This window comes from Crocodylus porosus, unplaced genomic scaffold (assembly GCF_001723895.1).
Source record: "Crocodylus porosus isolate Cpor-Errol unplaced genomic scaffold, CroPor_comp1, whole genome shotgun sequence".
Taxonomy (NCBI): domain Eukaryota; kingdom Metazoa; phylum Chordata; order Crocodylia; family Crocodylidae; genus Crocodylus; species Crocodylus porosus.
This window is the reverse complement of record NW_017728931.1, coordinates 129,420,955-129,448,546: the sequence shown is the minus strand read 5'-3', so window position 1 is coordinate 129,448,546 and position 27,592 is coordinate 129,420,955. Positions and strand designations below refer to the sequence as shown.

The following is a 27,592-nucleotide window of genomic DNA, read 5'->3' as shown; positions in this document are numbered from 1 at the left end:
AAAACATTGCTCTTTTTCTATAATCAAACACTAACTGGATGCTAAGAGCTGGCAATTTCCAAGGGGTGCTTTGAATGTAACAAACTTACAAAGGCTGACAGTGATTTATTTTCTCTTTTCCTAGAACTGGGACCAACATTCATGTTTCTCTGTCTGTTGGACTAAATGTATATCTCTTATAGCTGGTAGCTGTAGTAGATACTCATTCTCTGTGGTCCAGAAAGAATGCAAACTAACACAAACTAAGCAGTAGTTTGCACTATGATAATGCAAACTTAAGTTCTTTACCCTGGTAAATCCAAAATGGTAGATTGACTGGAGCCGTAAAGCTTTTAATTCTGTAGGTTCTGGTTATATATGAGATATCCTCTTCAACTTCTCTTTGAGACTAATGAGTGTACAACACAGGTCTTTCAGGGAGCTCACTCACAGTCTTGACTAATATTTTTACATAATTCTAACGTTAGTTCAGCTCAATCCATGGTTTATAACATGCAGGCCTCTGGAAGGCATTACAATTAAGGCATGGTTAACCTGTTAATTATGCCTTAATTCAGGGGTGGGCAAAATATGGCCTATGGGCTGGATCCAGCATGCCAAGGGATTTTTTTTTTTTTCCGGCCTGCAGTGGGTCCCTCAATCCCACCCAGCCCAGTGTGGAGCCAGCCTGGGCTGTGGTGTATGTAGGCAGTCCTGCCACTCCCAGGTATGCAGTGGGGCTTGGGATAGCATGGCGCTTGGGACAGCATGGCACCGAGTATGCAGTGGGGCTTGGGACTTCATTTCCTGGCAGCGGCAGCTCATTCCAGCAGCTTCAGCTGCTGCTCCACTACCTGAACACTTCTGCTTATCTGATCTGCACCAACTGCTGGAGGGTGGGACTTGTGTGGGCAGGATGATTGCTTGGGCGGCTGGGATGGGGCTGTGAGAAGGTGGAGAATGGTGTCCAAGAGCAAGGCAGGCAAGTGGTGCTGGGAAGACCCTGGGATCTTGGGGCAGTGACAACATAGGGCGGTACAGGCAGGAGATTGTGGCTCTGCTCTACCCCATGCTGTCACCACCCTGCAACCCTGGCCCTTGATCCCAGCGTCACTGACCCATCCCATTCCCAAACACTGCTCCCCACCTGCCCATGCCCCCATCCCACCTAGAAAGTTTTGGTGAGCTGTTGAGGGGTAGAGGGGCCTGGTCTAGCAGGTTTCCTCATTTAGCACGTGCCTCCTGCGCTGCATGTAGCATGCTCCAGCTCACTCTAGGGCCTGCACTGCCTGAGGCATGCAGGTTGCATGGGCGCTTCCTACGACAGCGGGCAAACTGCATTCAGCGCCCTGCCAGACTGGCCCTGCACGCCAGCTCTGGAGTGCACAGGTGGACACTGCTATAAATGAACACCTGTACACAGCCTAAGTCTAAGCTTTATCATAGTGGTACAAATAGCTTTGGCAGAGCCAACCCTGTATACACTTAGCCTTACAGGGTGATTACTGATGGGGACATAAAGTAGGAATCATAAAATAGAAAAGTTGTAAATGTTTCATTCCATCTTTAAACCTCTGTAAGCAGGAAGTGTGGACAGAATGAAAAAAAAAAATTGGTGCTAGAGTTTTAAATGTAAAATATTGATTCATATTCAGCTCAGAATTGCACTGGGGAAATCTAGATTAATACCAGGGTGACTGACATCAGACGACAATCTGACTTAAAATTCTTCATTTAGGTATCCAAAACAAAACAATTCTTTCACATTTTTACAGCGAAATCATCCAGTAGCAAGAAATATTTTTTCATACTCCAAGTAACTAGAGTTCCTTTATTACTAAACTGCAGTTTGTACTATGTTAGATGTATAGTAAGTGCAGTTTGCACTTCTGGATTTTGGATTAAATTAATCTGCTGGCAACTCCTTTAATTATGCTTCACTAGAAGCAAGACCCACTTTATATTTTTATCCTAAATAGATTTTGTTGGGAAAACAATTATGATCCTTAAATGAAAATTTCTGAGGAAATACAGAGTATTTTTATTCATTATGACATGCTCCTTTTAAGTATTCTAACCCCCATCCATTACTCTGTCTTTTGGCAAAGAAGTTGGCATCTCTAAATTGTTGTTTTAAGTTCAGGTAAGAATTGTTTTGGCTTCCTGTTTCTATCATGCTAAAGATAAATGTATAAAAGCATTTGAAGTAGGGTGAACAAATTCTGAAATGTGGCAGGAAGGATCTGATAATTTAAAACAGTAAATACAAGGTTTTGAGAAAATTACCTGTAGTTCAAGACTTTCTCCTATCCAGTTTTTAGCACAAGTAAATTATAAATTAATCTGCATAACTAAAGATGTCAACTGCAGAGAGCCATCTGCACCCTTATTACTGTTGCTCAGCAACTGTAATTTACTACTACAGTTAATCATGTGATTTGAGATGCTGTTTTCTGGGTAATAACTGAGCAGGAAGTATGGTTGAGTCCTCTTTTAAACAGACAGGATAATCTGTTGTCAAATCCCAGTGAAATTCCCTTGCTTGGATGCTTTTTGTGAAATGTAAATGAACTTTTTTTTGTTAACCTTTTGTGATCTACAGGGTAGTTTGGTACTTGTATCTCTTGTTAATCATGCAGATGTTTTCAGTAGGTTAAATCTAGACACAGGTAAATTAAACCAATCATCATATCCTAACCCCTATAGACTAGGTACAGATGTTCAGATATCCTGAGGCAGAATTGGTCTAAGTTACACAGTTTTCCATAGGCGGTGTAGCTTAGGTTGGTAGTGAACAAAACACGTTTGCCCTTGGCGGGGCAGGGGGTGTGGGAGCAAAGCATAGACCGGGTTATTCCATTATTTAACAGTTTATATATGCTGAACTTCTGTTCTGTTACAGGGGTAGACCACTTTCTGATCACTTATACCAGTAAAAGTGTAATGTCTGTGCCTGGCCATAGTGTGTCAAATTATGATTTACAGTAAAAGCTCTGAGAATGGGGGATGCCAGTTAATCAAATATGCTGGTTAATCAAATGTGCACTGTCTGGTGCACTCCCCGGCATCAGTGTACTGGTGGACAGGGAGTGGGGACCCCCCACAGGCTGCTTTGCCTCGCACAGGCTGCTTTGCCCTGGGCCATGGGCCGAAGAAGTGGCAAAGAAAAATTCGGCTCATGGAGGCGTAATGGGAAGTCCCCCAGGAATGGTACTTCCAGTTTTGCTTTTGCCGCATCCCTTGGATGCCAGTTAATAGAGGTTTCCGTTTAATAAAGTGCCGGTTAACACAGCTTTTGCTGTAGTTCCTGTGCAATGCACAAAGCAGTTTAAAACATATTTTCTGTATAGGAAATTAATTTTCATAGACTCATAAGAAAAACTACAGGCAAAACTGAGCTTATCAAAAGATGGTGCTCATTATTTTGTTTTATGATAGCTCTTATTATATAAATAATGACATTTTAGTACCAAACATGCCAAAAGGCCTTTTTGTACAGTATGAAGTTTTGCATTATTAATTACAGCCCTGTGCTGTAGTATATTTTAAGTTTGTGATAAATGAGAGGAAGTGACTTCTTATAGTATGATACAATTCAAATAGCTTTACATTCCTGTAGTTCAGGATTAAATTGTTTAAAAGGGCCTGATTAAAAATAACATAAAGTAATGCTCTACAACTGCCCCAAAATTATTACCATGCATACACCATGGGTGCATCTACATATGACATGACATAGCCATATCAACATGCTATGGCAACATAGAGTCTGTGGGCATCTACACGTGACCTGCAGCTACTTTGCCGTAGTGACATGCTCCCCTGGTATAGCACACTGCTACAGCAAAGTAGCTGTTAAAAAATAACGTGCGCCTTGTGTATGGCACAGTATGGGCTGTTACTGTGCCGTGATTTAGTACTTCCATAGTGACACATGTAGACATGCCCTGTGAGATATAGTTCTTCAGGGCCATTTCTATAGTTAGAAGTGTGGGTATATCAGGAATAGTGTGCTGACTTAGGCCCCAAATTGCAAAAACAATGTTTCCTGTGCTTCATTAGCAAGTCTTATTAATCGCTATGCAGACCTGACCATATTTCAAGGAAAAGAAGGCTTATTTTTAGTATTGTACAGGCTACTTCAGATGAAAAGGACATTTTCAACTATACCTTTCATCCCTGTTTTATTTGTTCTGCAGTTGAACTTGCTCCTCTGCTCGCTACAGGATTCAGAGACTTGTCATTTCTTATCTGTTGCAACTACACCTTTTTGATGCAGTGTAAACTTGCTGGCTAATCTGCTGTTTTATCTTCCTAGTTTAGTATTATCTTGTTTAATTTTTATTCTTGAAATAAAATAACGATTCCTCTTGGTGTCATTCGATTAGGCATCATAGAGGTGTGTATGTTCCCAAACCGGCCAAAAGATGCCCACATTTTGCCTCTGCAAGCAGACTGAATACACACAGAAAGGCAAGCAGCTGAATTAGGCACTGGTGCAGTTATTGTCCGATCACTTTTCATGTACAATACTTCTGGAAAATAGCAAATAAACTCAATTTAGAATTCTTATTCTTTAATTAATGCAGTCTTTAGAGAGGTTTTTATCATTTCCTCTGAATGCATGGCTTATTAGCATCTATAATACATTTTCTTATTTATATATTTGTTTGTTATTTTGCATTGACATAAGAGGGAGAAAATCGGTGGCAGATGACAGAACATTCTGTAATAGTTCCAAAAATATTTGTTTAAAATGTAAGGCAAAGCATTTGACGGTTGAGATCCTATGTATTGGACACATGTCCTGAATCCCACTGGATCCTTGAAAGGAAGAAAAAGGGTAATCATATTGTATGTTTTCTGTGTCCTTGAGGTTTCAGTCTAGATTGGATCAATTATCTTTTCTTTAGAAGCATCCACTATGTAAGAAAACAATTTCTCTGAATTTGGAGTGCATGTTGTGGATACACAGGACTTTTAAAAATGACTGTGAGTACTAAAAAGATCAGTTTGGGGTTTTGGCTGTTAGAAGACTGTTTAGGCCCTCTGTCGAGGCATGCAAGGGTCTTGGTTTTCCCATGCACATTTTCTTTGGGTCGGTAGGTTCTTGTTCACAGTATTTTGCCAGTTTTTTCAATAAAGTCTTTGTCTCTAACTTGTGAAAAACCATCATTGGATACAGTCTAAATATACTCCCATTTAAATCAACAGCAAAACTCTCTGACTGCAATAGAAGCACAGACAATCCCATGATTCAATGTTGTAGTTAGTAAAATGCAGCTCTTAATGTATTTTATCTTGTGACTCTTTTATTTGGAAATCCAAAAGCTGTAGTGTGTATGTATTTTAAGAAGGCAGGTACTGGTTTTAATAGTACTCAAGTTTTAGCACTGCATTCCTCCCACTGAAGTGCATGGGAGGAAATTATGCCTAAAATGAAGAGATTTAAAAGCAAAAAATAAAGTAAAACTTCCACATTTTCCTTTTAAAGTTTAGTCGTGGGAGTTGCATGCTAACTTTTCTTTTAAAAGTTTTCTTTTGATCCATAAAATAAAATAAACACATTAAAATATCAAATGAAGGCTTAAGGTTTAGTATGTTGCTAGCTGCAACACAGGCTTGGTTAACTCTTGTTTGTCTATTTAGACTCAGATTATGTACTGAAAGCAGCCTGGATTTTAACCATATATTCTACCTACCCTTTACCATAACATATGGGAAAGAAGGCATCTGAAGAAACTAAAAGACCCTCAGTTTTTTAAAATGTCATTAATTGAAATAAAACACAAGTTAAAGGAAAACGTAACACTTTTTCTACGATGTTGTTACGTTTATGTGGTAATAAGAATTTAACTGTCTGTCATAATTTAGGTCATTTTAGTATGGAAAAAAATTTGAAACTGTGCAGAATGTCCATCTACACTTTTTAAATAACCAAAGCAGGATTTAAGTGGCACCCCTGTTCACTTGTGAATTTTATTCCTTTATTCACTGTAGAAATTAAATGTTTTATTTTGTTTTAATCAGTTTCTCACTTTGAAGGCTGTTCAATCATAAAATGTTGGTGTTGAAAATGCTGCTGAGAGCTGCTTAACATGATCTAAGGCCACATTTTCTGTGAAAATTAAAAAACGAGAGAGAGAAGAAAACCTAATATTGGTGACAGTATTCTGTTTAGTACTTCTTTGGCTATTGTAAATCTGTGTACAGGGACTGAACGGCATTAGCAGGATAAGTATGATGTACCAATGCAGCCACGGCCTGATTTAATTTTAATTTCCCCATGTGCAACCTGAGTTTGATTCAAAGGGAACTGCATGCATGGTGTAAGAGCTCAATCTGTGTTTTAATATTTCCTGTATTGCAGCCTTGTATCATTTTCTTCAAAGGGAAAACCTTCACCATGCAATATGCCCTTGCTTTCATTTTATGGCATGGTGAGGGCAAGGATTTGTAATGGAGGGATCAAGGTGCTTGAATCTCTATCTCCCGTGTTAAGAATCAAGAGATCTATTAGAGAATTATGTATCAGTGTGATCTGCTCTGTTGTGCACCTCTTATTGGCCTTGGGAGTTCAGCTCACTCAGAAGAGGTGATGTCACTGGTTTCCTGTCTGTACCTATGCCCTACCTTCCCCTTCAAAGGAATTAATAAAAATAGAAAAGCAAAAGATAAATACTATAATGAACAGCACTATAACTCCTCAGCTTTAGTATTATCTGGAAGTTGTCTCATCAGAGATAATCTCATGTCGGGGAGCTATCGCTTAACTTTGCCCCCTGCAGCATTTCTATGGGTGTTTTTTCACCTTTCGGTAGAAATGAGACCTGTTAGAGATGTGTGTTAGGGGCAAAAAAGGCACCATCTCCCCCAGCAACAGTGAACCTCTGGCAGTGGGTGCTCCTGCTGTTCATTCCCCCTCACTGTGGGAGTTGGAGCTGCTGCAGAGAAGGTGCATAGTGAGGGAGGAACCTGTGCATGCATGCGTGTACACTCATGTATGTACAGTACTGTCGCAGGTACAGAATTGACTAGTTATGCCTCTGAATTTCCCCCTTCAAGATCTCTAGACCTGAAGACCAGTTGGGTGGATTCTTTTTAGGGAAGTAATGCAATGCTTGTTCTGTTCCACTCTTTTAAGTAGTGTTATAAGTGCATGAGAATAAAAGAAGGATGCTCCAGGGGTTGGGGTGCTAGCCTTGGACTCGGAAGCTCTGAGTTTAATTTCCTGCCCTACCACTTTCTTTGAGGTGGCAGGCAGGTCACGTATACCCAGAACACAATTTAGGTGCCTAATTCCTATTTCACTGAAAGTTAGGGAGAAAATTGGAATATAGGTGTTTTAAAGACCTTTGTGCATCTGGGCTTGGATCTTTTTCTGCCGCTGTTCCTTATCTGTAAAATGGCTTAGAAACTCTCAGTTGCTTTGGAATTGTAAGCCTAAAGATTGTGAGAAGCTGCAGTACTGAGGGCCATAGAAGAAAACTTAACTTATTCTTATCTCCCTTCCCTTCCCCGGAGGAGCATATAATGAGTATATGGTAATTACTCTTGGATCCTTAAACCTAGTAACAGAATGATTGCAGGAACACCTAATTATGGTTTGTATATTGCCATCAATTTTTAGGCAAAGTTCCTCATTGATTTCAAATGAAGACTTGTGCTCAGAAATGATGGCACAATGCAGGCCTATGTAAATACATGGGATTCATTAATGCATCTCTGTACCTAATTCTGTATGTACAGATAGAGTACCAATGTGACTCGTGCCCTGTAATTTAAAGCATTACTAAAACTATAAGCTAGATGAGGATCTTGATCTTCAAACAATTAAAGGTAATTATGCATTTACTTTTGTTCTAATGATTATAATTATGGCTTTCCATCAAAATACGTTTGATTTGCCAAACTATTTTAGGAGTGGCATTTTGGGATGGTCGGGGAAGGAATGCAGGAAACAATGCCGCAGATAAATCGATGCTAGCAAATTTCTAAAGCTTTTCCTGGTATTGCTATAAGTTGATCCTCCATTGCTTAGTTTTCTGTAAGTTGCTAGATCTGTAAAACAGGGCTGAGAGCTTAGAGTAAGAATTCAGAGGTGAATGAGAAATTCAAGAGTTTGGGGGGGTGTTGTTTTGTTTTGTTGTACAGCAGTATTCACTTGGTAGTGTTTTACCCCCTTTATACTCAACTTTCCCCTGGAATGCTAGCACAAAATATTGCTAGTAATATCATGTTTACTACATGACTGTTATATTACCCTCATCATAGTTTTCTTATTTCATTCCCCTACAGATAAAGGAGTGGCTCTGTTTGAATTGCCAGATGCAAAGAGCACGAGGTGGTGACTTAGCTCCAGTTCATGGTCCTGCATCACAACCTCTCCCACCCAAACAGAAACCTTTCCTTCCGCCTTCAGTGACTAAATCGCCCGCCCAACCCCAACAGCCTGTTCAAAAGAAAGATGTTCCTCAAAAACCTGACCCTTCCCAGCCACTGGAATCCAAAAAAGCCCCTCCATTGACAAAGCAACCATCTATGTCTGGCTCTCCCCCTGTAAAATCAAAACATCCCCTCACCGAGCCTGTTATTCCACAGACCTCTAAGCAAATGGAACCGCCATCAAAAACTGACCAGGCCAAGCCAACTTTATTTCAAGATAAGCAAAAGCAACCAAGTATACAAAAGCCTACGCCTGACACTGTGACTACCTCTTCAGTACCCAGTCCAAAACAGGATTCAGCAGGTCCCAAACCTCCACCGACCCAACAGAAAACAGTGGATCTTCAGAGATCGGAAACTTCCAAGTCCTTGCAAGAAACGTCTCTGGCTGGGGAGAAACCTCTGCTGCCAGATTCCAAAAGCCTACCCCAAGTGTCTCAGCAAAAACTGGATCCCAGACTTGTTTCTCAGCCTGGGCCTGGATCAGATGTTAAAGGTCAAAAACCTGTTGGGCCGCCAACACAAGTGAAAGAAGACCCTAAGAAGGTACAAACAAAAGCTACCCCAAAGATGGATGCTAAGCAGGTTCCAAAAGGCCCACAAGCAGCTGTAGGCCCCAGGCCTACTCCAGGGCAGCCACTACCCTCACCCCAACAGCCTCAGAAAGCTCAAGAGCAAACAAGGCGTTTCAGTCTTAATTTGGGAGGAATTACTGATTCTCCCAAACCTCAACCTACAACTCCACAAGAAACAGTTACTGGAAAACTCTTTGGATTTGGTGCTTCAATCTTCAGTCAGGCATCAAATTTGATCTCCACAGCAGGTCAGCCAGGAGCTCAGTCATCAGGACCTCCACCAGGGCCTGCTGCTAAGCAGCACCCACCTCCCTCACAGCCCCCTGCCTTTCAAGTACCATCCAAAGAGTCCAGCCAGGCTCAGCCATCTCCAAAAGTAGGACCTGTAAAAAAAGATGCCAAGCCTCCTGTGATAGAAAAACCAGAGCTACCCAAAGCTGATAACATTTTAACCATGAAAGAATCTGAGTTAGAAAAGAAACCGACTGTGGCTAAAGACAGCAAGCCTCCAGTTGCTGAATCCAAAAAACCGTCTGGGCCACCCGAACCACAAAAAACTACGCGGTCTAAATCAACTTGTCCTCTTTGTAAAACTGAACTAAATGTTGGTTCTAAGGATCCACCCAACTTTAACACGTGTACAGGATGCAAGAGCATTGTGTGCAATCTCTGTGGATTTAATCCTATGCCACACATAGCTGAGGTAAGCAATGGCATTTGTATTTACTCTATAAAAGCAACTTGTTCGCTGGTTTTCAGTTACCAAATGGTTCTGAACCCTGTTAATGCTTCATCTCTAGTGCTTCATTTCTAAATAGATAACTGTACTGCGTGAAACTTGGTGGATAGTAAAAAGCTACTTGGAATACATTTTCTGCAGTACAGTAGATATCTTGGATTTGAGGTAGAGACAAACTTAAATCTTGGGAATTAGTGCTATGATAACATGGTAAATGATTGCACCCGTTGTTTATAGTTCATTTGGGGGTAAAATGTCTCACTTATTGTCAGTGTAACAACATTATCATGTCTTATTTCCCTCTCCTTGTATTCTGATCAATGCATTTGCTTCAAGCACTTCTTGAATTAAGGAATGTATTAATTGTTACTTTTACTCAGGGCGGCCTTTGAAGTACTTCCTAAATTTGGAGTTAATTTATACTTTCATGTTTCATTAATTATATTCTGGCTCAGAACTCTTGTGGGGATATTCATTTTGATGTATCCATTTCATAGCCTGAGTCATAGGGATAGATGGGTGTAAAGCAGGATGGAGATGGGCAAAGATCACAAGGTCATTCTACTCATCAAACAGATCAAACTGGAATGGCTTTTGCATTGTTTTTATGGTTTCTAAAGAGAACTAATGAGACATTCTTTATAACTCCTGTAACCAGAGATTTCAGAATTTTTGAAAAAGCCAATTGTGTGACCATTGTTATTCTTTTCATTACAAAATCTTCTGTTTAAAAATAGGGGAAAGGACACTCTATGTTAACAGAAGTATATGGCTTCCATATTAAGCAATCAATTTTAACTTGATAGAAGCAGATTACCAACAAGATGCTTATAGATATTTCAGAAGCATATGTCAGTTCACCAAGCAAATGCGCAAAGAATGGAATGGTGTTGGGTATTTGATGTCTGAGCAAATAAACTAAAACGGACTGTCCTAGCTAAACCATAAGTAATAGCTTAGGTAGAAACCAGAATAGTAAGAAGACACCCATGTACCTTGTGTATATGCATGAGGGTCTCCTGCGTTAACTTTCTAATTGTGCTTACCAACTTCAGCAGTTTGAAAATCATTAATCAGACCACCTCTATCAAAATCTCTCGGTATCTCGTGTCTGTCGATTGTTTTGTTTTCAACCTAAAAGCAACATTGTCCTATACAACAAGGATGTGACGGACAGCACATAGCTGGTTTATGTTCTCTGACATACTCTGGCAAATCTGTGAATTTTCAGTGGAAAGTGGACAGTCTATTTCCTTCGTAGATTAGAAAGGAGGGACACTTAGAGATGTAAGACCAAGAGCAGAGGGGAAATTGTCACACTTGCTGTCTGAGTTCCAGTCTGTAATTGCCAAACTCTGCAATTTTAAACAATGCGTCTCTTTCAGAATCTTTCTTTCAGGATGTGTTTTGATTCAAAAAACAATACAACATCCGTCTAAGAAGTTCCGTTTTGAGGTTTTACAGCACACTAAGCAAGTCCGATTGATGTTGTTGCATCACTTGAAGAACTGTTAGCTGACTTCCAGCTGAAAAGTGAGATGGATTTGATTACTTGACCAGAGGTCCAAATCGTATTCTGTATAAGCGAGCAGTATAGCTTTCATTCAGTTACGGGGCAAAGGATCAGGCCCAAAGAGCCCGTAAATGCATGCTGAGTTGAGAAATACAAAGGATAATATCAGCTTCTTGTGCACATCAACCTCAACTATTTGAACACAGAAAATCCACTGGGCAACCAGCTGTAATAGTTCAAACACAGTTAACAGTGGGGATGAAGAGGTACCTTCTTATAAGGATGATTGGTGGGGTCTGCCCGCATGTGACCAAAAAATCTTTTAAAAGAGTATTTCTTTCTATGAAACTAGTCAAATAATGCCTCTTTATACAAGCTAAGAATCTAGTCCAGAATATCTTTTCTTTTATAACAGAACAGATGCTCTTTTTTTCCAATTTGTTGATTCAACAGTCAAATAGATATTTACTTAAATGGTAATTTATCTGGGAAACAAACAACCATGAATGATTAAATAAATGACACTTGATAGATTTCAGACCCGCAGGGCCATGTGAACTCTGGTACATTAGCACAGTATTCTCATCCTACCATTTGCTCAATGGGAAGCAGCATTGCTTACCAGCTCTTTAATTAGTTTTTCTGTGGGTTTCCAGCTCAGGTAGTTGGAAGCAGTTCTATTTTTAGCAACTGAACACAAGAAAATTGCAACTGTAGAAGCTTGGAAATGAAAAGAGCGGTAACAACCATTTTGTGTATTTAAAACTCAGAAAATACAGAATGGGATCAGAGCTGGACCGTTCTACTGTACCCAAGTTTGATGAGACAGAGGGTCAGAGGCATTCCTTTAAGTACTGTGGACATTAGCTAGAATGTGGATGTTTTTGAAAAATAAGAGGTTAATTAGAGAAAGCCATAAGGAAACCTAAGAAATTAAAATGAATAGAATCCATATGGAAGTAGTAAAAGAATTATATTTTAACAAGTCACTGTTTCTGAACAAAAAGGAAGCAAAATGGCAACGGTGGGTTTTGTAGCTGTATGTGTAATCTAATGGAAATGCCAAGGGAGAAAAAGAACTGGAGTTCTTTAACCTACAGATGGCTATTCAAATATCTGTAGATATTGTAAGGAAAAATGTGGTCTGTCTGAAAGAATTTATTAGGGTGTAAAAGAAGCCCTCTTCAAACTGTATTAAGGAAATGGCAAGGAAAGGTTTTTTGTTTGTTTGTTTCTGGAGTGGAAAATACATTGGAGGCATTTTAAAAATGACTGGATGTCATTCTAAGACTTTACAGAGAACTATAGCTCTAAGAAAAGGGTAGTAGTCAGCTATAAATATAGGCATGCTAATAAATGACTAATATGTAATAAATTTACATGGAGAAATAGAATACTTATTTTTACATTCATATTTGATGGATTCTTTTATGTATGCAACTGTAGGACATAGTTGGCTTCAAAACTAGGGGGCTGGGCTTCAGTGACCCAGGGGTTTCACTCACTCCTGTATTCCTGCATGTATAGAATTCTACAATTTGACTTATAAATGAAACTTTAATGCTCTTATGCCTTGGGGGTTCCCCATATTTTTATTAACATTGCTGAGTAATAATCCTTAAATGAAACACAAAATGATTGGTGGGGAAGTGGGGCAAGTGATTGGATTGTAGAGTCCTTGATTCGGGCAAACTTAATATCATGTCAGCCAAGCATGTAAGAAGATTCAGGAGAGTGGGGTTGGAGAGAAAAAATGTTTAAATGTTTCTCTGCCTCATAAGAAAATCTAATTTAAAGTGTAATTGTGATGGGGTTCAGGATAAACTTGGAGAGTTAAACTAATGTTTTGTAAGTACCTTTTTCTGAAGCAGTTGGTACAACTACTACTGCCTACCTGTATAGATGCATTTCTGATATAGCAATTCCTATTTTCCAGTCTCCACTGAAATCTGAATGTACCAACTGTTGTATTTAAATGGTATGGGAGTTTGCTCAAGTCAAAATGGTAGCCTAAAAAAATAATAGAATCATTATTACATAAACCAGTTTGACCCAAATCAGTTAAGTCTGATACTACATTCCACCAGGTTTATCTCAAACTGGTTTCAGCCATTTTCAAACCGGTTTACGTGCAGTGAACAACTGTTTCGTTACAGGTTTAAACCAGTTTCTGATCACTGAAACTGGTTTTTGTGTAATGTCTGTCCCTAGCCCAGGACATCATCTAGTCCAATCCCCTGCTGAAAGCAGGACTGTCCCCAACTATATCATCCCAGCCAAACTAATCCAACCCAAGTGAAATGAACCATACAGTTAAATGTCCAAATACAGCTGGGTCTCCTGAAAACAAGTCTGCAGCAACACTTTAAAGTACAGAGCCATCCATGATAATAATGAAAATATCTGAAATGAAGTACTGCATAATCTGAGATGATACCCATTGCCTCTTTATAATATGATATGCACAGTGATAGCTGCCCATGTGATTCAGCTTTGAACCATTTTCAAGCTTTTCAAGTTTCACTACTTTTTAGAACTTTATAATTTTCTTTGTTATGTTGGGTTGTGGATTTGTTTAAGAAATAGATGGCATCTAAATGACCTAAACTACCACTGGATGTGTCTACACGAGACACTAAATGCACAGTAGATTAATTCTACTCTGCATTAGTGCATCATGGCAAAAGTTGTGCTATTGCACTGATGTGCAGTAAAATTAGTTTACTGTGCATTAGTGTCACTAAAAAGGCATGTGCCAGTGCCACTGCACAGTAGCACCAGTTACTACCTGTTGTTATAGTTAGCAGTTTCATAGGTAGTAGGGTCGGAAGGGACCTGAGCAGATCATCGAGTCCGACCCCCTGCCATGGCAGGAAAGAGTACTGGGGTCAAACGACCCCAGCCAGGTGTTCATCTAGCCTCCTCTTAAAGACCCCCAGGGTAGAAGCCAGCACCACTTCTCTTGGAAGTTGGTTCCAGATCCTAGGTAGTAAACTTAAAGTGCCATAACTACGGTTCATTAATGCATGTGTAGACATGCCCACTGAAAAGGATCTGCTGATTAGAATAAAGAAACAGAAATCTTTACTGTCCCTAAGATCTGCGTGATTGTACAGTTAGAATATTTTTACTCATCATTTAAAGCTATTGTTTAAATTTTGGTTATACAAAAGTGAACGCTTTCTTTAATGGCAGCAACTTTGTTAGGCTGAAATAGATGGGATTATATAATGTATGGGAATTCACCACAGATCAGAAAATTTGTATCCATAAACCAATAACAAAATCATGAAAACTGTTAACAACATCCTTTTATTAAAGGTATATCTTGTCTTTGAGCCAGAGAAAAATTAACCAAGCATAAGCTATGGAATGAATAATTAAAGCAATATTTCTTCATTATCAGCACAAAATTCAATTAATTTTACTCCAAAATGAGAGATTCTCACATTTCATAATGATCTGTGATTCTTATTCAACTTGAATAGTTTTTATGCTTAAAAATATATCATTGAATGACTGATCTTTGGCCACATTTTTCATGACATGGGCACATACCTACATTGAAAGGAAAGAGGTGTACTAAACATTGATTATGGGTACATTTTGCAAGAGTACCCAGTTTCAATTATGACTTAGGACCACAGGGGCCTAAATCACGTTAACTTTCACTTAGATTTAGTAGTAGTAGTATTAGCATGAAATTATCGTTAGCATTGAATCAGGAGTTGGGCACCTAACCTACTTAAGCACTTTTGAAAATCCTGAGAGCTTCCAGTTAGCATCTTTAAGTACTTAAATATTTTTGCAAATCCTATGTACCCAAGGGCTAGATTCTCATCAACTCCTAAGACAACTAAGCAGGGCTTAGGCATTCTTAAATCTCAAAGAGTGCTTCAAGTTGACTCTGCTCAGTGACTGAAAAACTGCTGCTGTGCCAACACTCATTGTCTCTATTTGGGCCTGAAAAGATCTCTAGTCACTAGTTTTGGGTTGCTGCACAGAAGCAATCTAGACTAATACTATACATATTGCACTCCTGCCTAAGCTTTTTTGTGATCCAAATTGGTTGGAATGGGGATGAAAATGGGGAGAGTCTCTGATTGTTTGTGACAGCCCATGGCAAGTGACTGGTGCTGAAAGCATGAATACATCTCGCTAGAAAACGTGGTGGTGCTAACCTTCTCCTCAGGAGCCCAGATGCATGGGCATCCAGAATTGAGAAACCTGGGTTGTGGGTCCTGGTCTGAAGGGGGTTCAACCCTACCCAAGAGAGTGCATTAAACACTGGGGTTGTTTAATTATGAAGTCATTTGTTTAAAAAAAGGTGGGGGGGATGGAACAGAACACCACAAACTGTAACAACTTACAACAAGGATTTTGGCAGAAAGGTGTCTAACCCAAGACCTCCCTCTTCCTCCCAGTGAATTTCTTAACAGATCTATACTCCCCTCAGTATGCTTTCTTGGTCCCATAACTTTTGCACTCTTTTGCTGCCCAACAGGCCTGCTTCAACAAGAAGGGGGTGGGGGGTGCCCAGTTTATCTCATACCCTGAAGATCAGGGTATTCTAGGAAGTGGGTGATGTGGGTTTGAATCCCCTCCAGGTGAGATGGGCCTAGAGCACAGGTTTCTTACTTCTCCAGTAAGTGTTCTTGCTAGTAAGCTATTGAGCAAAGATGGTAGTGCCAGCAGACCTAGCCATATGCAAGAGCAACTGGGGGAGTGCTGTATCTTTATAACAAACTCATTGTTTCTATCCATTACAGAGTTCTGGTTCAGGTAAGTAACTCCACTGGAATGATTTAGATCTTGATATTAGGGTGGTGCCTCCCTCAATTCAGATGCCGAAGCCCTAAGGAGTACTGACAAACCTGGTGGCCTTTCATTCTTATTGAAGATTTGTAGACCTCCTATTCAGCAATGGCATAATGTGAATCAGCTGTGGGAGATGCAGAGAAAGAAGATATCTGTGCACAGGAAACCTAACTGCATACTCTGTTGATCAGGAGCAACATTTAGGGCAAGATGTTTAATTTTCATGTCTTACAATGTGTCAGTGTTAGGTGCCTTATAATTCATTTAGCATCTGTCCCTACAGTGCTCTAAGATGTGCTGGTGGAGCTTTACAGGTATTGGAATACCAGCATAAACTGTCCTCCTCAATTTAGAGGTAGATTATGCCAGCAAGAGAATGCTATTGTATGCATAGGTGATACCAGTTTCCCAAATGAAATAACTATATCTAGAACAAGAAAAAAAAAACATATTTTACTTGATGTCATTGCTTGTATACTAGGAATTTTGTTAGAATAAAAATATTAAAAATCCCACTCTGGCACCATATTGCTTTACTAGAACAAGTTTTAGTCTATGTTTTAACACTTGGGTACTTTTCAAAATGGTATTGTTGTGAAATTTGTTACTATCTCTTTCTGAACATCACATTTCTCATTTATGGCCCTCTTTTGCATTTGGATGTGACTGGGAAAAGCACTGAATTCATTGAAATTCTGTCAAAGGCAATAGAGCTCTGTAGGGATCTGTCTGCCTAGATGAAATTTCAGAATTTGCTTAAGTGTTGGTAGCTTGAAGAGTTTATTACTAGAGGGGGAAACTCCTACAAAGCATAAATGACCTTAGCTTTGGGGGTGGGCAGGATGGGGAAAAGGGGGAGAGGGGCGGTTACTCACCTAGCTAGTAATGATGTCAATTTATTATTGGAATGTTTTCTTCATAAAAAAATGTTTAGTTTTATTAGCCATGCTTCTTTGTGGGAAGAAACCTATTTTGAATATTTACTTGGAATAATGATAATATTGAATATGCTCTTTTGAGAACTTTTAAAATGAAAATACTCCGTTTTCCAGTTGGAAACACATTTAAGACATTCGTCATCGGGTCTCTGACCTAGCTGTGCCTGGCTTCCTGTAATAAGAAACCCGATGAAGAATTTGAAAGCTTACCTAATTTTATCCTGACTACATAGTTGGTCCAATAAAAAAATCCCCCTAATAAATCCTTGCCTTGTACTTTTTTGCATTTGGGTGGGAAAATATACAATACCCTTTTACTGGAAAGATTAAGAGAAATTTCTATCAAGAATTTATATTGTCTCCATCATGGTAGCAAATCTATTCCTACCACAACCTTTTAAGGAAAAGAAATGTTACCCATTTTGGACAACAGGAACTAAAGCAGAGGCACACAAAGGCTGCTTACAAATGTGGCGGGGGGCAAGTAGTGCTCTAAGCTTGATGTGCCCTTGCATGCCCAGAGGAGGCATTGCATTAGTTTGACCTGGCTTGTCCAATGTCTGTATAGGGCTTCAGTGAGGCTTTTTGGTGCTTTTATATAATAAGTGGTTGAATCAGATTTGGATAACAGTGCCAGAAAGCTACACTGATTTGCCCAATCTATACAGATTCTGCAGAGCCAAGGCAAACTCACACTTTGCCTCCTCCGATAAAGCACTGTCTTTGCGGGTATGTTTTCATGCCTGTCAGCTCCCACAATGACTTGTCAAAAGTTCCATGGAGAAGCTTGTGGCACAATTTGGATTTGAGGATCTAGGTTTTCTCAATATTTTTCCAGTGCCTAACCACAGGAACCTTCTTTTCCTCCTTACAAATTTTATTCCTTAATGTATCTCTAAGTTTCACCATATTAGGAAGAAATATGTGCCTAAATTTAGAGCCTTAAAAAAAAAAGAAAAAAAAAAGGGCTCCTTACAACAGCCGCTATGTGTTTTGCAAGGCCAGATGACTTTTGTTAGCCATCATTGGTAATATTAAATTCAAAGGGCTGACTTCTTAGCAATGCAACAGATACATTAACTGTTCCTGTCTGCCTAGCCATTCTTTCCTCCAATAGGAATTCATACATAGTGAATTCTTTCTCAGTAAATCTTGTCCAGCTCTAGATTTCCTAGCACCTTCCAGCATGAAAAATGCTTACACAACATGACTGGCATACAGCTTTGAATGCTACTCCTGAACATCCACACTCTCTCGCTCTCTGGTATTAGGAAATCAGACAGCCTGTGGCCTACAGCATTAATTAGGGTCAAGCTGAAGTCTGAAACCTAAAGTAGATAATTTGGAAAATTACTGACCTGGCCTTGAGTCAGATGATTTTCTTCACCGTTTTTTCATCAGGCATTTGCTTGATTATACCATTATTCTGTCATACACACACACACACACACACAAAAGAAAAGGAAAAGAAAAAAAAGCATGGTAGCATCTGAAGTAATCTTAAGTCTCCAGTTTGATATTTTCTAAGGTACTTTTATGCATTATATTCATATTTTAAGGTGTTTCTACTGTCTTACCTTTATTACAGAATCTTCCATAACATGAAATAAATGTCTAATAAATCTAAGCTTAAGGAAGAAATAGCACTGCTTAATTTAGGCATTTAAAAAAATCAATCTAGTAATCAGATGACCAGCAAATAAGAAGATAAACCTCTTGAAAATAGTGTGACTAATGATGTTGCATGTCCTAAATGGGTACATTGAAGTATTACCAAAGTTAGGGCAATCTTAATGCCCCAGTGTGCAAGTGAGGTTAGGTCATCCTAAAAAAAGGCATGCCTGATCTAAAATTTGTTCTCATCCAGTGTGAATTAATGTTAGATCAGCAAGGGATTAACCAAACCTAACAAATGCTTGTACATGTTCACAGAACAGCCCTGGGGCTTGGAAAGCCCACACACTCTCCAGACCTGCAGGGCTGCGCTGTTTTTACTCCCCGACTTTGACTGACTAGGCTATTTCAATCCCCTCTGAGCAGCCCACCCTTGGACTAGGCAGCCCCTGCTTCAAACTTCTACCACAGACCTTCCAGTCCCTGACTCACTTGCCTCTGGCTACCTGCTTAAACATACAGATCCTGACTCATATTAGGCAGCTTAAACTAAGCTGCCTAAACCTGAGCTGGTTCCTGCACATGCTTGTTTGCACCCAATGAGATATTTTAAAGGCTTTATTTTATAACAGGCAAAGCACCTTTATCATCTGTGCATGTTGCTGACATACGTATGGTCAATCTTAAATTATCTTTTACACACGGCCACCTTTGCAGTACTGCAGGTAGTTGGTAGGGGAGACTGAGAAGTAATAGTTTTGGTCACTGTGGTTTTGTAGGAGTGTTTCGAAGACTATTTTCCTCTCCTCTCCTCCACTCCCCACCTCTGCAATGTCACAGGTGTCTTCTGTGATAAGGCTTTGATTTGTCTGAAACCTGCACCCAGAGCACTTCAGTAGTTTTTTTTCCTGATACCTGCTGATTCTCATAACCTAGCATTGTGACCTCTTTATATATTGTTAGCATACACACTCTTTTTTTCATGCTCAGCTCTTAAAGGACTAGTGTCCATCAATAGTCAGTTTAATGGGGTTGATGTGATGGTTTGGAAAACCAGGTGAAACTTTTGCAAGAATTTCCACTTCGTGAATGCGTAGCTTCATAAAATATGTATTTATATATCTATTATAATGCATATGCATTCAACAGTGATCTTATTTCTGACAAGCTGATTCTATTAATGATCCCAGCTGAGTTCTAGAAACTACATGCATTTAAAACAGTGTTACATTTGTGTTAATTAAATGACTAATGTTCATCACAACACTGTAGCAAATTAAGAAATATATTTAAACACAGTATTCAATATAATACTGTGATGTTTAATGACAGTGCAACTGATTAACCAAAAAGTGTGTGTGTATAATATTGAACGGACTGGATGATCAGATTAGTTATGTAAAAAAATAAAAATAAAAAGCGTATCATACAAGTTTGGCAAATTTTAAGAATATTGAAGAAACTGAGAAGGTTCAGTGGACCAAACTGAGACTGATTCAGAATCTGGGGTCAGTATTAGTTATGAAAAAGTTTGATATGGCCTTATATCTAGGGGAATGGGGGAATCGTATGGCATTAAAGAGAAGTGAAGATGAGAAGATTAGAAGAGAAGACTAATGGGGGATTTAATAGCAGCATTTAATTACCTGAAGTGGGGTTCCAACGAGGATGGAGCTGGACTGTTTTCAGTGGTGTCAGATGATAGAACAAGGATCAATGGTCTCAAGCTGCAGCAAGGGAAGTTTAGGTTAGATATTAGGAAAAAACTTTCTTATTATGAGGATAGGAAAGCATTAGAACAGACTAAGCAGAAAGGTTGTAGAATCTCCATCTTTGGAGGCTTTTAAGACCCGGCTAGATAAATCCATGGCTGGAATGATCTAATTGGGCCTGGTCCTGCTTTGAGCAGGGGGTTGAACTGGATGACCTTCTGAAGTCCCTTCCAACCCTCATTTTGTAGGATTCTATGATTCTATGATTTATTCCGGTAATCCATTTGAGACTGTTTTACTGCATTTCAAAATAAGCAATCGCAGCCTGATGCTGAAGAAGGGATTAGCAGCATCTGTGTGTTTCTGTAAAATGTCTTTGCACAGAGGGTGGTTGGATTAGGATATTTACATTTCATTATAGTTATCAACAAAAGTAAATTATTTAATGTACCTAAGTTTATAAGCGTGCAAGGCACAATGTTGGATGAAATGGTAGAGTTACATCAGTTGGTAATTGCATCTTTTGGGTTCAGTTTGTTGCACTGACACTGCTTACTAGGTTTTCTGAGGACAGGATTCAATAGACCATGCGCAGATCTTCTGTTTTTAATGTTCCTGAGTTAATATCTTGCAGGGTTTTCTGTTTGTCTTTGTTTCTTGTTTTTTTGTTAGAGAGGCTTCAAATTCAATACTGTCCAATTGTCGTGTAAGGAAGCATTATATATGAAAAATTGCCTTCTCATTTACGTCCTTAGTGATTTTAATGATCTTTTGGAGATTAGTGTCCTAGCAGAGATGCTTAGTAATGAAACAATTAGAACTGGTTGAAAAAAAATGGAAACAGAATATGTTTTCCACAAAAAGTATGTTTTGATAGAAATTTACTGGAAAAAAAATATAGAAGAAATGTGTTCAGGCTCATTTTTTCTGCCTTGGAATTGTTTTCATTAATATTTATTGGATGTATGAGTTGAATAACATCATCTTTGAATCTTGATATCAGTACATGTTTGCACTAGTACTTCTGCTAAAGTTACAGACACTGCAATAATCACAACAATTCAATTTTAATTATCGAACTCTACACAAATCTCTTGAAATTAAAACAAAATAAATGTAGCTTTTTTGCAAGCAGCTTTGTGATTCCTATCCTTGTTTATGTGAAATGAGTAACAATTGGGACTTGCATTCTTCAATGAAATGCTGGCAGGTATTCATTCTACAATGGGGTTGTCCAGATGGTGGCCTGTGGGCTGCATGCAACCCCCAAAGCTGCCAATGCCTGACCTGCCACCCCATGCTGTTGTTCCTGCTACAACTGCTGAGTTTTTTAGGTTCCCCTGCTCTCCTCTAGCTTCTGCTTCCTGTTTGAATTCTTGGAGGCAGGGCTATGCATGCTGCTCACACTGCAGGTGGGCAATGAGTATGGCCAGGAGGGGATGGGGAGCCAAGCTGCTGGTGCTGTGTGTGCAGCAGAGGGGGGTGTGCTAGGCTGCACACTTGGTGGGAGAGAGCCCAGGGATGGTTACCCTTACAGCAAACAGCAGCAAGGACTGTGGCTTATGCCCCATGCAGCCTTGGAACTGCAATCAGGACTCTGGTTCCTGGAATTGGGACAGCCTTAACTATAATATAGACTAAATTGTCATCTTTAGCCTACTAACTGGAAAATATTCAAAGGTATATTTATCTTAAGACTCTTATATAGAGCTTGTTGGAATCTTTTCTCTCACAGAAAATTGTAACAAAAACTGAGTAAGACTAATCTCTATTGAATTTTTCCAAGGAAAATTTCAGCCTCTGGTGAAAAGATGAAATTTAAAATGTGTCAGCCAAAAATGGCCAGATTTCATCTCTCATAATTAATCAGCATCTGTACTCTTGTTTGGGGGAAGATAGTACATCACGGGAGTCACATGGACACAGTAGATATTGGGAGATGAAGTGTGGCAATAATATGAAATTGTAAGTAATCCAATATTTCGCTGAAGTTATTTCAGAATAAAAAGATTTCAGAAAAAAGTATTCTTTTTTTCCAACAATAATTTGATGTCTTTTTCTCGAGATATATTTGACTTTTTTTTAAGCTTAACTGAAAACAGTTATACTTTGAAAATTGGTTAATGCAAAGATTTTGAGTAGTCCAGGTCTCATGTGGGGGCCTTTTCATCAGATTTTCTTTGAATTTCAGTGAGAATTGAGTAACTGAACTCTTTAGGGCCTAGCACAGTGATGATCATGGTTTCGTCCTGTTGGCCAAATGCATGGGGCTAGTCTGTGGGTTGGACTGGGCCCAGCACATTGTGATCAGGTTCTGGGAGTCCTGCAGTATCACCACACCATTGGAATAGGTCTCCAGGGACTGTCACCCTGCAGGCCCCACCCAGCAGGGAATGGGATTAAGAGCTCCACACTGCCCAAGAACCTGTGTGACCAATCTAGCATATGCAGGGCCCTGGTCCACAGGGCTTCCCACAGATCCATGGGGAATCCTGTGAGCTGAATGACGTGGTACTGAGGGCAGGATCTGGCCCCCTGTTGAGTACATTTCAGAATACAGATTTTTTTTGTCTGAATGTTTTACATATTATTAAATTTATTTTATTTTAAACTCAGTTAAATGGATTGAAAGATTTGGTCTAAATTTTCAGAAGTGACTTTCAATTCTTGGTTACCTTTGTCTTGTTTTGTTGCATAACATGATTTGCTGTGAGCATTCCCACTTGAAATAAGCCAAGTTACATTTGGACATAAAAGCTTAGAAATAAAATCAGTTGTTTTGAAAACATAGGTAAACAGGCCGTGGTCTCGTTGAAGGAAGGGTCACACAGTTAAACAGTACTATCTAGTACCAGGCAGGTTATAAGCTTCTTCAAATAATTTCCTGATATACCTTGGCACTGACAATACAACACAATGTTGTTCAGTCCTGGAACATATTTGAACAGAGCATATTTTTGTTTAGCTGTGTAGTGAATTTTTTTTAATTAACAGGAGACCAGAAGCCTTATGACTCATTAAGATATTGAACTACATGTTTAAACAGGAGTATTGGCATTTATCTTCTATGGCTGTATTTTTTTGCAAACTCGCATTAACGGTGCACATGTCCTGGAGTCTTTCACAGTAACCAGCATTGAAGTCAAAGAATACTTTGAAGAAAAAAACAAAATGTGTGTTACCATGGTGCCTACAGGCCCTAGGCAAAGATCAGGGTCCCACCATACATTGGTAATTGGTTCAACTGAGTGTAGTTCAACTTAATCTTGTTATGGATTGTGGATTTCTGCTTGTTGCAAGCTTGTTACCAAATATGTGGTCTGGTAGGCGCCATAAAAGTAATAACTTAAAGTGAGTCTGCAACGTAAACTCATGGTTTTAGCCGCCAAAGCCTCAAGCTTTAATTTGAAACATGGGCCTAAATATATAAACTTGGAAGAATTTGAAAAGGGGACTTCACCTTTGCATCTGGTCCCTTTATCTGAATTTGCCATAACTAAATCTCTAGCTCTATATATTTTCAAACTTTGGAATATTTTAATCTTTGGAGAGTCAGTTAATTTTTTGCCTATACGAGTTTACTCTTTTGACCTGCTTTATTCTGGGTAATTTGGTTTTTGATCATGTTATTTTCCTGCTGGAATAACATTGCGAAAGAAAGGAGTTGAGGTTTAATCAGAAGAAAGCTCAACCATTTCCTGTAGTGGTTACTTCTTTAAGCTCTCACAAAACAATTTTTGCAGCACCTTGTTCAACAGATACATACTATAGGATTTGAGGCCTTCATGAGCTTTCAACTATTTGTAGACATTGTAAGTACGCTGACCTAAAAATCTACTCAGTAATGATCCATTTCCCAAGCCTTCCATGACTGAAAGCAGTTAATCCCCATGTTCTAATAGGATTTCAGAGGAGTTTCTTGTTATTAAATAACACGTTTTGCTTGGAAGATTTTTTAATATGTAATTAAGTCATTTTCCATGCATACATATTATCCTTTTAGGTTGTCAACTTGTTATTCAAAGAAAAGGAATCCCCTACTTTTCATATCAAGATATATCACATAAGGGGAATTGACAAACCATTACTAGGGTTAAAATCTGGTGGAGCTGATATTATTTCCACTCTTACAGCACTCCTTCATAGTCAGCGGTGGCTAATTATTAATCCATTATAATTTTATGAGAGGAAATCAGGGTGAATAGTTGCATCTCTTATCAAAATGTAGAATATCAATTTGTTGGGATTCTGGGAAAATTTGATACTCCTTTTTAAATTTTTGTAGCACCTTAAGTAACTGCAAAATACATGTGTAGCACTGGGTATAGGTTGTAGCAGTGTTTGTCTCAGGACATAGGCAGACCAGGTTCTTTGGGTAAATCCAATATCTTTTATTAGACCAACTAACATTTTATTTGGTCTAATAAAAGATATTGGATTTACCCAAAGAACCTTGTCTGTGTGTGTCTGTGTTCCTTTCCATTTGTTGTTGTAGACTGTGTCTACATTTAATACGTAAATTAATTTTCTGCAATGTATTGCAGGGATCTGAGGATCTCTCTAATTAGGTGGTATTAACAATTAATTAATCTGTTCAGTAGTCAGAATGGCTTCATTATCCAGAAAGAAAGACTGGAAAATTGGTTGGGGTTAGAGTTTTACCTATATATAGGTTTATTAAGATACTCTGTCATAGGCTGGTAAATCTCACTCTGGTATACAGAGCCTAGTGATTTTAAGTTAGTTTAAGCATTTCAGTCATCAGGTGACTAACCTGTTCTTTGCCATGATAGAGAGACTATATTTCCAGCAATTTCTTATGCCCCTACAAGGGCATGCACTTTCTTCTCCATAGGTCTCTTTCTCCATAAATTAAAACAGTTGTATTTAGGTAATCCCATGAATACAGAGAGTAGGATGGCAACAGGGTTTACCTTCAGCTTCAGGAAGTTAGATTTTAATACTTTTTTAATACTCTTTTAATGGGGAGCCAGAGTGGGATCCCAAGTATTAATTAACTATTTTTTCACAAGTGCACATTTCAAGTTTCATCATATCTTTTAATGTGGCTTACAATTAGATAAAAATACTGATCTGACGTTGGCAGACCTGTTCTGCTGTTGCTTTGGTATTGCTTATTTCTCTGTTCTTATATCGTACTAAGTACACTCTGGAATGAGACATAACAATTGTATTTTATACACAACTAAGATTGAGTCAAGCCCCAGGTCTACATCTGTACTATCATTTTGTCCTTTTATATTATTTCAGCCACTTTTTATTTAATTACTGAAACCTAAGACTTATTTTTAAGCATTAATAGAAATGAAACCAGACAAATGGATAAAAAAATGCACAAGACAAGGTGATTGTCTGCAGGTATATTTTGTTTATTTCCATTTTCTTAAATTCTCTTCATCTATCGAACAAGAAGAGAAGGTGCATGACTCAAAGCCAGCCTATTTGCCATTGTGTAATGCTACACATATGCTTACACACACACACACACACACGTAAATTATTGAAAATGGAAGACTCTTGACTATCTAATAGCTATATAATGGCTGTGATTTCTCTAACAGTGGTGCTGATGTCCCTATAGCATTGTACAAAATCCCACAGGGATATCAGATTTTCGGATTTGTAGTTCCATACCCTACGTGGATCTTCTCAGATATGTAGGAGTAATTCCAAACTGCAACATATAGACTGACTATTTCCCAAGGATCCTGAATATAAAGATTGCTCTATAAAATTTCAGGCATCAGTACATGGCAGGTGTGGATCTGGGGGGAGTGGGTTGAGGGTGCACTAGCACTCCCCACCCCCCCTGCTGCCTCATTTTGATTTCTGTTCCATCCAAAGTTTAAAACCAATTTCCTGGCAGTGGAAACAGCATTTATAGTCAGGGAATCCTGAGGGAGTCAATTGACTTCGTGGCTCATTATATTCTATCTGATAGGGGTGTGCGAAATGGTCCATATTTGATTTGGATTCAGATTAGGCCTGAATCAGGGACAGTGATTCGATTCATTGATTCAAATCACTGTCCCCAATTTGACTCCGCCAAATCTGAATCTGAAGATTTGATGCTGATTCAGAGAATCAGCAATTTGGCCATAGACAGGACTTTAAATGTTTTTTCTACATACCTCAAGGTACTAGGCATGGCTCATGAATGCCATGATGCTGGGGTGATTGGAGCATGCCACAGGAGCACAGGGCGACTCTCCACGTGCTTGGTGTGAATGCAGAAGTGGACTGGAAGTACTTCCGGTCCACTTCCAGGTCTGCCAGGGAGCACGCTTGAGGCCCCACACCCCTCAGGCTTGGTGATCAATTGTGGGGCCGGACCCAGGAGGCACCAGTCACCAAGCCAGGGGGATATGGGGGGCAGGGGGCCATGCTCTCCCCGGCAGACCTGGAAGTGGACCAGAAGTGCTTCTGGTCCACTTCCAGGTCTGCAGCTGAGCACGCTGGGGAGCCCCCCGTGCTCCCATGGGATGCTCCAGCCTCCCCACCACTACAGCATGCATGAGCCACCTGGTACCCTGAGTTATGTACAAAAAACATTTAAAGCTGTGTCTATGGCTGAATCTTTTGGAATCTGTCTGAATTGAATCAGAGGGCTCCAATTTGATTTGGAGAGATTAAATCCAAATTGAATCAGGAGAACCTTTAGAGTCTGGCCACCGAACCGGGCTGAATCTCTGCCGAACTGAATCAGGGACTGAAGCTTCTGACAGCCCTACTATATGATCCCTTCTAAACTCTTCATTCTACAAGTGTTAATGACACTCCCTTCTTATTAATGCTCTTGATATTCCACCAGTCAATCTGGTCTTTATTCAGCAGTTCGGCTGTCTGTTAGCTGCTCCTGGTAATGAAGCTCCTAGTTCACAGCCCTGCAGATAGTTTTTGCCTCATTCCAATTAAGTTATAATTGTTTTTGCTTCAATATTAAATGGAATAATACATCACTGAGCCCCTAGAATATTAGTAAAGCTTCTATTTTATGTCAGCTGGAGAAAAACGTGCTGTTTTATATGTGATGATGAACCTCACAATCTGTACCCCTCTTTTTCAAAATTCTAGGTCTCCCCATGGTACATGATAAGGGGTAAAGGAGAAGATTATTAGAAAATTGACCTCCTCTTAAGATTTATTTCAGTTTTCAAATCCACCTTCTTTCACTTTGCTGAATAGACAGAGAGGGACATTTGTTCGTTTAAATCCTTAGGTCTCTTTAGCTCCTAAAG

The 27,592-nt window shown here is 39.2% G+C and overlaps 1 protein-coding gene across 1 annotated transcript in view; it reads left to right on the top strand.

Moving 5' to 3' along the window:
* PCLO (piccolo presynaptic cytomatrix protein) overlaps positions 1–27,592 on the top strand; it is a 540,799-nt gene that overhangs the window by 6,835 nt on the left and 506,372 nt on the right. The window contains exon 3 of the mRNA XM_019543973.1: positions 8,278–9,702. Coding sequence (XP_019399518.1) covers positions 8,278–9,702 — 1,425 coding nt within the window. The remainder of the gene's footprint in view (positions 1–8,277; positions 9,703–27,592) is intronic.